A 12,830-nucleotide genomic window follows, 5' to 3' on the forward strand; every position below is an offset into this window, starting at 1 on the left:
TATTTCAGTGGGGTTTTTTATATTTTTATTTATTTAAGTCTGATAATCACTTTGTTCAACAAAGTGCTATTTTCTGTATTTATCCATAGGGATTGCATAATATAATTATTTGCCCCTGAAAACATACTTCAGTTGGTAATGAATAGTAGTCATTCAGTGTGAATGAAAAGAATGAATAGTATTCATTCACTGTGTAAATTTGGAAAAATCTTTAAGATTGTTTGGATTTAAAGGGAGTCTTAAAATATTATACAGATCATTAAATGTCAGGCTGGTTTTTTGTTGGTTTTTTGTTTTGTTTTTTTTTTTTTAATATCTAGGGGTTATTATTTCAGTCTTGCATATTTTTCCTAAATTTACCATTTTACAAGTTGATTGTAGGTTTTATGTCAAACATTTTCAGAGATTACCGTTCTCATCCACATGCTTAAAATGCTAATTTAGGAGGCATTATTGATATACTGATTTTCAATTGGAGAGCTCATTTACAAGAAAGCAATGTGTAGATTTTTAAAAGTAGTATACATTACCTTTTCCGTAAGCTGCTCATGAGGATCAATTCATAAAAAAAGAGCAAAATAAAAACAATGATAAGGGTGTGATTTGTAGAATTTTATACAGTTAAATAGGCTTTAAAAGTTTTGGGTTTTGTATATAGTATGTATGTAAAGTAAGTTACTAACACCAATAATTTATAAATACTTTTCAAGAATATTCAGATACCATGTGTGTAACTTTTTTTTTTTTTTTTTCCTGCTGCTATCAGTATGTCCTAGATATTAAACTGGAGCATACATATAAAAGTTTTAAAAAGCAAGCTTTCAGGCCTGTAACACATTATCACCCTGTGCTTTGTTCTTCACATAACAAAGCAAAACTGAGAGAAACTTGGGTTTTCTTATTGCAGTGTTACACTCCAGATTCTATTTATTGATTTCCACAGTAGCATCATTCCCTGCTTTCATCTGTGGTTGCAGAGAGCACTGGATCTGATTCATTTCAGATGAAAGAGGTTTTTAAGAGCACTTACAAAACTGAATCTATTCCAGAGATTCTTTTCCAAACAGATTTCACATACATAAAATTCAAGTGATTTTTTGCCCTTTTCAAATATTTACTCCTTTATAAAACAATTTGCTAATGCTCAACAGCCTTTTCCCTTTTCCTTCTACGATCATTTTTCAATTGTTTACAGGCTGTGGATTTTCAGGAGTCTGGAAAAAAATATGAAGAATTATAAAGTTCAGTAGCAACCAGTATATGTGTCTATAGATTTATCTGTGTAAGTGTAATAACAATCTGCATAATCCAAAATGCTTCACCTGTTAAATCACAGATACGTTAATTATGACCCGATAGTCCATTAGAGATAGGCCTTCATGCATCCCACTTAGAAGCCATGATTAGCAAGTGTGATTTTTGCTAGTGTTTATAGATCATATCTTGTGTTCTAATTTAAAGGCATATTCCATAAATTTTTGTGCAAAGCGGAAGAAATATGCAAAACATTTTATGAATACAAGCCAAATGCATCAATAGGTCAGGACATCACTCTGGTATATCATACTCATTTACTCCCATTTCTATGCTGTAAGTAATTATCTTGCTGGGATGTTCAGGTCTACTGTATTTTAGTAGTCTTGTCTAACTTCAAATCAGAAATACAGCATAATTTTTTCAGATTTGCATGGGACTGTCAGATTTTCTAAAGGCAATTGGAGTGATTTATTCTCAGAAATCGTATCATTAGTGATTTTCAAAACTTACAGGCAGAATTCATGAGGTAATTTTGAATACTTTGCCATACTTAAATTTGACTTTGTTTAAACACTGGTTTGTAATGTTGACAACATGAAGGGTAGCTTGCATAATTATGCAATAATAATTTAAACTCCCAATTTAAAGCTTTTTCACAAAGTATACTGTGTAGAACTCTGTACCTTTCATCAAAGCATAATGTTGGAAGAGTTTAAATTAGGGTTTGTGAGTTTGGTTGTTTTTTCCCCTTGATATACCTTCAAATGTCTCTTCAAATAATGCACTTGGTAGCTTTGGGAGGAAGAGGTTAAAAAAAAAAGAAAATCAAAACCTTAAGACCTTCTTTAAAATTCCCAAACCAAATAACGTGTCTTCAATATTTGGATATTATTGTTGCTAAAACTGGTAAGCAGGATGTGCTCACAGAATGCCAAAACACAGAATAAAATGCCATATGATAAATTTGAGATTTTGGAGTGAAATATTCACATGGTAAACATCATGTAACAGTTACGGTCCTTTTTTAATGTACCCAGTGACTTCACTGTAGACTGTTATACATGAAGTTTTCAAGACACTAACACTGAACTATTAGCTTTTTTAACTTCTTGAAATCATGGAAAAAAACCCAAGAGATACAGTGGATCCCTAGAGTTAAGAGTTAGAATTTTATTTACTGTAGATTTATTTTATTCTCCAGAAAGTAGACTTTTAAACAAAGTTTAAATATTAATAGTGTGGTTAAATAATTCCTGTTGATTTTGGTGCTTTTAATACATAGATTCCAAATAAGCTGACACACAAAAAAAGTTTTTAATAGTTCATACATATTGTGCACACACAGTGAGACTTTCAGAAGAAGGATACCTTAATATTTGTAACTAATCATACTAGATTCATGAGCATCATGTCCTCCAAAATCTCTGTATGAAATAATTGCCAAGAGAAGTACAGCCTCATGACCACATCACATTAACATTTTTCCCCATCCGACCCCGTTCTGGTCATCTCCATGCATTAGCTTGGTACATACATACATGCACTGTTGTTGGAGAAGCCATTTTGCTGAGTGCTGTTGACATACTGCTTAAACACTGAAATTGGAATGTAATTGATGAAATTTTGGCATTTTGTGTACTTATTTCTATTTGAATTGTTTTGAATATTCTTTCCTGTCTCCTATAGATGCTATCACTGTATCTAGTGTTATATTTGGCTTGGGTGATGTCAAACTCTAAAAGAAATTGTGTTGCACCTTATGTAGCATTTAAAATTCTCCCTCTTATAGTTGAAATCAACTACACAAATTCAATCAATTTTGCCAGTGAGTTCAAAGTGCTAAGATTTTTTTTTTAATGTCTTTTCCTAAAATTTTTAAAGGAAATAAAAATTCTCTGTACCAGCTATAAAGCATTTATATTAGAATGGAAGGCCTAATTCAGATAAAAGTTAGAGACTGTTCTAAATTAAAGACAATTTAGATGTATGATGAAAGTAAATACAAGAACATGGCCTATGAGATACTTAAATTAGAGTCTGAATATCATAACATTAAGATACAGAAGAAGAAGTGAAGGAGGAACAATGCAATCAATAACATACTCAAATAGCAGTGAGAGTTCGAAAGTTTAAATTCAGTAGTATTTACTTTGGGACCTCTGTAACAAAATAAAAAATTCTGCATTTTTGAAAAATCAAAGTTTTGGGTTAAGAGCCTGCAAAATTACTATATTAAAGGGCATAACTTTTGTGCTTCCTTTAAAATAACAGGTCATCAGAAATTTATGAAAACACCTTCTAGGTAAGGGGAACATTTTACAGTCCTAAAATAATTGCAAATTTTTCCTTGAAAATGTACTGTCTGGAATTTGTCTTCATTCATGTTTCAACTCAAGAGTAAAATTCTGCAAGCTGAATTATTTTTTACCTGGAAAGTAAAATTGTATTGTAGTGGTCCTGAAAGAATCAGAGCAGTAGAGAGATTCACAAAGCACAACAGAAAAGGAGAGAAAAGAAGTGTTAGTGCAGAAAAAATTGTTTCAGTGTTATCAGTTTTGGATGACTTCATGGTAAGAGAGGCAAAGCCACAACTGTGATAAAATGAATGGCTGAAGGACTGTGTTACCATGGCTTTGATTCTGTACCCACCAAAGCATGCACCTACTTCTAGCTCCTTTATTTAGAACCACTCAGTCTGTGCAAGATCAGGCTGCTGTAACCATCACCAGTGGACAACTGGGTAATGTTCTATCATATGCTTTCAGTAGCTATTGAACATGTGAATTCATTCTTAAGTTACTGGGTGAACTTTACCATGCACAAAAAGCCATAGTTTGATGTTTACTATAGGCAAACAGAGGTTAAAATGATTAACATATTTCCTTTGCTTTCCTGTCACAAGGTAACTTTATTCCATCTGGCTTTCCAGAAGGTTGCATATGTTTCTGACAATTTTGCTGTCTTGATAGTTTCTCAGAAATCACAGATCTGAAGAAGAAAGTCAAGCATCAAATTTCAGAGATTACCTGAGCTGCTAGCAGTGGCTGTGTGTCTTCCATTTCAATTACCGTATCCTGGCGAGGAGCAGCAGATAGTAGACTAACTGTAAGCCAAAGATTTTATTAAGGCACTATGGTGTAGGAGAAATGTCTTACTGAACATTTTAATCAGATTTGAAATCCAAACATTTACAGAAGATGTAAAATAATTCATTGGCTGTAGGTTTGATCATGTAAAGAAAGCAATTAGTTGCCATTTTTGCTAAAAATACACAACATATTTTTGTGCAGGATACACAAACATTTCTGAAATATATAGAATTAAAAAAAAAGAGTAAAACTTGGAAAAAATATAGAGGAAAATGTCAGCATTGTATTCAGAGCATTCTTGCTGGACTACTGGATCATTACTTTGGTATTTAGTGCAGGGGTAATCTACAGGTAGTTAAATTCCAAGCTGATACTAAAAAGGAACTTCAGGGAACCAGCTTACTAAGTCTGAGAGTGGACTTGCCTTTGCACTAATTAATACTGTGATTAGATTTTTCTTTCAGATTATGTTATCTCCAAATAAGTCCACAACACAAGATGACTATTCATCAGTACAGTATGTAAACACTGAAGATAGGTTATTCTAGCATCTCCTAAGAAAGTAGAACTTTTCACTTTCCAGCTGTCTACCTTTCAGTTGTGGTGCAATGTCTTCTTTAGTAGTGTAGGGGTCACAGCGAAAGCTTTCCAGTAAATCAATAGTACACTGTCCCACGATGGGCTTCCGTCCAAATGGTCTGTGGTCTATTACTTTAATAACAAGAGATGGACTGTATAACTCCTCTTTTGGCAAAAGCTAAAAATGAAAGGTTAGAGTTTGTTTATAATGCAAACAGAAGGAAAATGAAGACTAAAGATTTCCCCCCCTAAATTACAGCTGTTACTTAATTTATTTAATATTGAACTACTATGTTCTATGGCTGTATGGTGAATGAAAATTTCTAACCTCTTATTATGATTCAATACAAGTCAGTAAGAATAATTTTAATTGCCACAAATCTTGAATTTTCTTGACTCTTGCACAGCTCCCATCCTGGCAGTAGGAAAGCAGTCACACATCTACTTGTAAACTGATGCCTTTTCAAATAAATATATATATATATATATATATACTGCACTGGATTGTGCATATAAAATTGTATAATTTATCAATGACTGTACAGACATGTTTACATGATCTTTATTAGAATTTTCAGGCTCAGTAAATTGCTTATGTTAAGTCAAGAAAGGATGTGCAAGTTTTTCTGTTCATTCTTGCATAACAAATCCTTGACCTTCAAAAGTATGAGATACCAGCTATCTATAGCAAAATCAGTTATATAGTTTTTTGCAACGTACAACTTTCATGAAGAGGACAGAAGATGGAAAATTTGGTGTCTTTTTGAGGTTTCTGATCACCACAGATTCCACCATTTCACCCCCACATTCCACAATGAGACTTGGAGACATAACAGGTGCCAGTTGGTAGTTTTTCATGTTCCGCAACCCCCAAGCCAGAATCTGTAAAATAAAATCCAATATAAGAAAAAGTGGGAGAGATATCAATATGGTTAGATACTCAAGAAGTAGGAAAGAAGAAATTAAGTCTTTTCAATAATAAAATGTGACTGGCAAAATATTTCATGGTGGTTGTTCTAGGAAAGTTAATGGAAAAAATGAAACTCAAAACCACTTAAAAAATCCCCCCTATTTCTCACTATGAAATATTTTTTTCTTGAAGCAAATACACAAACTTACTATTTAGAGGATGAGATGACTGTACTTGTATTCAGTTAGCTTAAGAATAAGCCATACCTCAACAGCAGTGAGTTGAACTACTGGTCTGATCCCTTGAGGTACCATGTAAAGCTTTGGTGCTCTTTGTGATGGAAGAATTGGAAGGTTGGCGCCACCCTATTAAGACACAAACATGAGTGTTAATTTCTCTCATCTTCCTTAAATGAAATACCTTGCAAGTATTAAGACAATTCTTCACATTATGACTCACTGTTAAAAGGATATATAATAAATTATATTATATATACACACAAAAATTATATAGAAAAAATATATACCTTGTCCCTCAAAATAAGTTCTGCAGCAAAAAGAATGTCTCCACTAGCTTTGCCATTATTTGTTACAGGATACCAGAGCAGTTTTGGTGTGATGTCCTCTTCTGGGATTAACTTGACCATAGGGGAACAAACACTTCTTCCAAGGAATTCATCTTTACCCTGCAACCGAAAATAGCAATCATAGCCATTAATGTTATTCTCAATTAATATAAATAAATAATAAAACAATCAGAGTAAAAAGCATTCACCTACCACTTGGTCACTGTCAAAAAGTTCAATAACAACGTTAGGTGGGTTTTGGGCTACTGTTTGTGGGTCCCCATAGATCTCAATTTCATTAAATATGAGAGTTTGGTCCCATGTAGGATTTAGAGTTGAATGAATGACCTCAGTTGTTTTGCTTTGATGGAGGAAAGAAACATGAGCATACGGATCTGAAATACCATACAAAGATTAAAAGCATAGAGTTACAGACAAACAACCCCATCAAGCCATAAGGCACATAAGCACAATGTTTATCAAATATAGCATGTTATTTTTCTTCTCTCATTACCAGTTCTATAAGCCATTTTATGTAAAACAAAAGCCCACACATACACATATAAGGCAAATTCCATTTAATTACTAAATAGCTTCCTTTATACAAGTCTTGATTAACAGAGTAATAAATGAAAATGATAAAACATCTTGCAAATCAGAAAGAGAACCTGAAAACTAAAATGAAACATTGGCTATGCTAATCTCCTCTTAAATATTGTCCGTAGAAACTTTTTTTGTTGTCTCCATTGATATACAACTGTACAGCCTCATAAATAATATAAAAAAATAATTCTAGTTCTGGCTAGTTGCTGAACAACAAATTCTCCCAGGCTGTATTGCTCAGACCAAGTTTGGTTTCAAACATGCTTATTTATAGCAACCTCTTCTTGTGAAACAGCTGAATGATTAGAGTGGTCTAGCCCCAGTGTTTGGCAGGTCTTTAAATCATCAAAAGCTCTGTAGAAGGTATCCGATGATGGTCATTAACATTTCCTGTACAAATTGCAATTACTAAGGACTAGAGGCTATTTTAAAGTTATCTTTAGGTCAGTTTCAACAGCTTCTGGCTAGGTACATGATCAGAATTTTACAAAATCTGGCTAACTCTTCAAACTAGTTTTAGAGGAAAATAAGATGTAGATGTGCTAGTTTATGTGTGACTGCATCTGAGGTACCTATCTTGAATTCTACATAGGCAAATTAGAGGCATTTACTCTTGTTTCTTTGTATTGTTTTTAAGTAAGTAAGTGCTGTGTATTGAAGTAAGACCAAATACACACAGGCAGCTGTACATTTCAGAAAACAGCACTAAAATATCTCTAGCTTTTTGTATCTTCTGTAACAAATTAACAAATGTATTACACCTATCAATTAAAACAGGGAGAAAAAGAAGGATGCAAATGGAGGTTGATGGGGAAGGAAAATTCTAAAGTGTCCGTTTCACCTTTGTCTTTGGCTGAACTTATTTAAAGGAAGTGTAAAGTCATATTCTTACAGAATCTAATTTCAATTTGCTCTCTGACTTCCCAGTGGAATTTTAATTCTAATTAGTGAAAATTAAATACTTGATAACATGAATGTTGAATTAGCCTGACTACAAAGATGCCAAATGGATACAACACTGTTGGAATACCTAAGAGCTGGAAATAAAAGGGCAACAGGTACACTTGTGTAAACAAACAAAAGCCATGCTTATTAGTAAGGCACAGTGTAGTTTTCTACAAGTTCATCTCAGTAATGAATTAACATAAAATACTGAACACTGAGAGGCAGTTGGTGACATAACAGCCATCCAGCTTTCTTCATCCTTGCTCTTGTGCAAGCTTCCTGCAGGACAGCTTAGGAACTATATGTAGGCTTTGGTTAGAAGGAAAAGCTAAAGCATAGGGAAGGGATTGGTCATGGGAAATTCAGACCTTACTTGAATTCCCATTCCCTCACTGAGACTTCATTGGCAGCAGCAGGTGCTGCGCATTCAGAGCACTTCTTTTTTGGCAGCTTCTGGGGCAGTACTAACCAAATCTGGATCACACGTAATGAAACTGAGAATTCCTTTATGGCGCGGTTTCAGTAGCTGGGACCTACGCACAGACCTTAAGGATTTAAGATATTCTATAGCTAAATCAAGTTAGTAGTTCATTGCAGAAGTGGGTTGTGGGTTTTCTGCACCATTAGCAGGATTTTTCCATACCTGAAAAACTGTCTTTGTCTAAAGCCATGAGATTTCTTGCCTGGTAGACGTAACAGCGAAGGTGGTAAGTATACACTCCTGTAAAAAATAAACACAGAGTTCAACAGCATTATACAGGCTTCTTTTCTGTAATGAAGATACTTTGAGTTTATAAAAATGCCTTACACATTTTAACTCAAGCACAAGCACTGTAGTAACATTTCTACTTTTCTTTTCTAGTGACAAGTGTACTAATACCAACAAGTTGGCACCTGAGAACATTTGTTCCAACAAAACTTAAAGCAGAAATGAAAAAAACTCTAATGCTATTTGGGCTTTTTTCACCGTATGATCATCTAAAAATCCTCATATTCAAAAATTCCTGTTTGAAACAGTGTGATAATCTAGCTTCTCCGAAGAGAATAAGGAACTGGGCATTCCTGTGCTTAAGTATTCACTACAGTGGTTGGAGGGACCTGGGAGTTTCACATTTTTGGCTGTTAGCTCTAGAAAATTATTCCAATTACAACTCTGCCTCTTGGGCTAAAAGATTAAAAAAAAAAAAAAAAAAAAAAAAAAAATCACCGCAGGCAAAGTGGAATAGTTTAAAAGAAAGATGTGAGTGCGTCCCAAACCCAGGACAGCATGTGGCTAAGTTACTACAGCTTTTCTTTAGAAGATGTAAGCTCTAACCCTTTCAGTCCTTGGAAAAATCTGAGCTGCTCATAGCCTTAATGAGCTGAAATCTCTGAACTCTGGCAGGAAAAGGTGCCATTTTCCTCCTATTGTGGTCATTATTTAAAAGAAACCACAATAATCTTTTTCAGAAGGTGAGGGACAAGATTGAAGATTTAGGCACCTATTCCCAGCAGGGAGATCAAGTTCTGCAGAGTCCAAATAAAGCTAAGTATTCTGGTCAGAGATCCTCAAAAAGGATTTTAAGTCTTAGGAGTGGATGGGATTGGCCTCTATTCATATTAACTAACACTGGTGGCTCCCATCTCAGTGTCCCTGCTTTTGTGAATCCCATTACAGTGATTCCAAGGCATTTAAAGCCAATCCAGGTTGGCAAAGTCAGTTTTGTTCACTTTACCAACTCAACTACACAGTCTTACTGCTTCCTCTGGGTCAGGCATTTGTCTGCCCTTGCATTGAGCTGCTTTAAGTGAGCTAAAACAGCAAAAAATTAACTGTACATAGATCTTCTCTGCTGGCTTAGCTCCCTGCATTGTTGTGGAGGGACCCTAATACTAAAAATGCATCATTTAAGACAGCCTGACATTCAGGTGCTGCAATAGCTAGCTTTAGAATTCCTGTCCCATACAGGTTTTTAAAATGTCTGTGTGACAGTGGACTGAAATATCAAAATGACTAACTGTAATTTTTCTTTTAGTAGCCTAAATAGGGCCCAATCAAGGATCAGATAGCAATAACAGAAGGTATATAAACCTAGATGTAAAACACAAAGAATTATAATTCTGTTTGAGACCAGGGAGAAACAGACATGATTTATAAGAAAGGAATTGTTAAAGAACCTACTGTCAAAGTAGCAGGAAACAAGTGGTGTATTGGCACCGAACACCTTTGTAGCTGACTCCTTGGTTTTGTCTGAACTCTTCCCTTCTCCATCATCGACACTAGTGTCTGCTCCCTAAAGTTATATAAAGAAAAAAAAGTTACTATGTATTTACAAACATAGAAAGACTCTGTGTGTGAATATATGGGTTTTGGTCTCTTCTCCAGGACAAGGAGAAATTTACTTTCCTGAGTAAATGTAGTTTAAAAGATGTTTGCGCATGTCCAAAGGTCATTTCTTATTGCCATTGAACCTGTGCAGAAATCGGATCCAGTCATTTCATCTTACTTTCCAGAACGTCATATTTCTGGAGATACACTAGCTACCTATCAGCTCTTACTGGAGTAGAGGTTGCAGGTCTTCTGCACTGTGCTGTTGCAGAGAACTGCTCTAAGGCTTTATCCTAGCCATAGCCCAGGAAGTATAGTCAGAAGAGAAACTGAAACAGGAATTTTTAAACTCTGTGGAACCGAATTAAGTCGAGAAAGAAAATGCTATCAATGAATCATAGGTCAACATTTGGTGCAAAAAAAGAGAAACAAACCAGGAAAAAAGCACAAACTTTCGTTAATGTTATGCAATCGGACTTGGAATCATTATTTTAGAAAAACAAAGTAGCCTTCTTGCAGTATTTGCTCCAATTTGTATTTTGATAAATCGAGCTTATCTATGAAGCTGTGTTAACCTGAAAACTCGAGGAATAATTACATTCTGGTGATCTATTTGTGGTGTATGACATTCTGGCTTCTCCAACACTTTGCTATCCTTTCTTGTGTTTGGTTGTTTATACATGCAAATATTAATCAGGGGCAGCTATTTCAGTGCCTGTTGTTTCTTGTGCTGATGTTAATACTTCTAAATTACATGCATGAAAAGCTTGAGCTATCTTTTCACTTTACTTACTGAAGGCTCATCTAGTAATTTGGCCTTTTATTCTAAATCTCACATAATGTAATAATAAAAATAATTTGAAAAATAAAGTAATAAGCAGCACATTATGCAAGAGTCTCTACTCAACTTTAATGGTCCCTTTAAGACTTTATATACTGTATTAGTTCCTCAGTTACATATCAATCTAACAATTCAGGGACTAAAATAGCTGATATAATTGTTTATTTAGTATAAATTAGCAGATTGAACATTTAAAGACTTTTTTGATACTGTGTCCCTTACCAAAGCACCTTCAAGTTTAAAGATAGCTGCTGCACCATGTGTCTCTGAGGGAGCCATTTTTCGCCTCCATCGTCTTCGACGGAAAGTATCAGAACTGCGTTGTTTCCAGTGAAATCTCCAGCCAATCAAGGAAGCATATTCCCATCCTTCTTGATCCTCATATGATGATATTCCCTGGAAGACATACATCCTTATTATCCACTGAGTTGTACAAATGTAATGAAAAAAATCGGCACTTGCTCTGGCAGGCATCATAATCCCCTCATAAACCAAAGCTGGAAACATCTATTTACCAAAAGACAAAGAAAAGGAATATAATGAAAACACACAAGGTTGTTCTAGATTTTTTTTGTTTGGTATTAAATTTTTTCTTTATTCAGGAAATAAGTAAGCTCATGCGGATTTTATTTTTAAAAAAGAAACTCAAATTGTTACAATGTGCAAGTCTCTGACTGCATCTCTCTTCTGCTTACCCTTCCTGCTGTTACTGCTTGAGCTGGATCCCTCTTACGTTTCCGCACCAGTCTTCGTCGTCGATGTGTATGGTACATTTTCTCTGCAGGAACCCATGACTTTGGTTTAGTGTCTGGAGGAATAGTAATTCCATATTCCCATCCTAAAACAGAATTGATTAGTTGGTATATTTCCAGAAACACAAGCAAGATACAAAGAAGAAAAGCATGGGAAATAAGAGTTATTGTATCTACACAGGATGAAGCTTTAGTCACACAAGACTATTTGATATTGCAAACCCTAAATGCCCAATAGCTAGGGGGCAACTGATGACATTTTATCATGATGCTATGTTATAATACATATGACAATAAAAAAATCTCTACATTAAAACACATACAATACATTTTAAGTTGTTTTCTTTGCATTCTTCTTTTTTCAAATGTTAGGTGTATTGATACCACATTTTTATACTTCACCACAGGGAAAAATCATCCTTAATTTTGAGTGGAATGTCCTGTGTACTCTTGCAACTCCAGCAGGTTGGCTTTTAAAGGAACACCAACTATTTGAACTCTGATCAAAAAACTTTAAGAATTGGTAAACCTGTTACTGTATTTTGGCTCTACATATTATAATTCAGTTGTCAGGTATCTAGGACTCAGACTTTTATTTAGATTGATCTCTTATTAAAAAGTTACTGCAGACTCCTACGAGAGGTTCCAGTTCCAGACAGATATCAGTACTCTTTAAGATAAAATATTTTTTCTACTCAAATCGCTATTTATTTAATATAATAATATTTATTTTATAATATAATATTTACATTATTTAAAAGCATTAAGTATTTGAGACTTTTCAGCTGGTTTAGAACAAATTAAAATTAATGATAGTTTTGCAAAATTCTGGGCTTTCCAGGATCTTCTACAACCTTCCCTTTTGCTTTTATTATTCATTTTGTTTTCGAATCATTAACGCCCTGTAAATACTTTGCTATGAGAGATTTACCGCTTTTTTCTATTGCTGTAGAATCTGAATTATGGTCTTATGAGATTGTT

The 12,830-nt window shown here is 34.4% G+C and overlaps 1 protein-coding gene across 4 annotated transcripts in view; it reads right to left on the reverse strand.

Annotated features, from left to right (window-relative positions):
- The window catches only part of MYOF (myoferlin), a 72,993-nt gene that overhangs the window by 11,874 nt on the left and 48,289 nt on the right, over positions 1 to 12,830 (reverse strand). For all 4 annotated transcript variants that reach the window (XM_030029719.2, XM_041127205.1, XM_041127206.1 and 1 more), the window contains 11 exons: positions 11,793 to 11,935; positions 11,320 to 11,493; positions 10,110 to 10,221; positions 8,592 to 8,669; positions 6,614 to 6,795; positions 6,362 to 6,520; positions 6,102 to 6,200; positions 5,646 to 5,807; positions 4,938 to 5,103; positions 4,284 to 4,360; positions 531 to 542 (listed from right to left, as the gene is read on the reverse strand). In XM_030029719.2, the coding sequence (XP_029885579.1) occupies positions 531 to 542; positions 4,284 to 4,360; positions 4,938 to 5,103; positions 5,646 to 5,807; positions 6,102 to 6,200; positions 6,362 to 6,520; positions 6,614 to 6,795; positions 8,592 to 8,669; positions 10,110 to 10,221; positions 11,320 to 11,493; positions 11,793 to 11,935 (1,364 nt within the window). The remainder of the gene's footprint in view (positions 1 to 530; positions 543 to 4,283; positions 4,361 to 4,937; positions 5,104 to 5,645; positions 5,808 to 6,101; positions 6,201 to 6,361; positions 6,521 to 6,613; positions 6,796 to 8,591; positions 8,670 to 10,109; positions 10,222 to 11,319; positions 11,494 to 11,792; positions 11,936 to 12,830) is intronic.

Source organism: Aquila chrysaetos, chromosome 11 (genome assembly GCF_900496995.4).
Source record: "Aquila chrysaetos chrysaetos chromosome 11, bAquChr1.4, whole genome shotgun sequence".
Lineage (NCBI taxonomy): Eukaryota > Metazoa > Chordata > Aves > Accipitriformes > Accipitridae > Aquila > Aquila chrysaetos.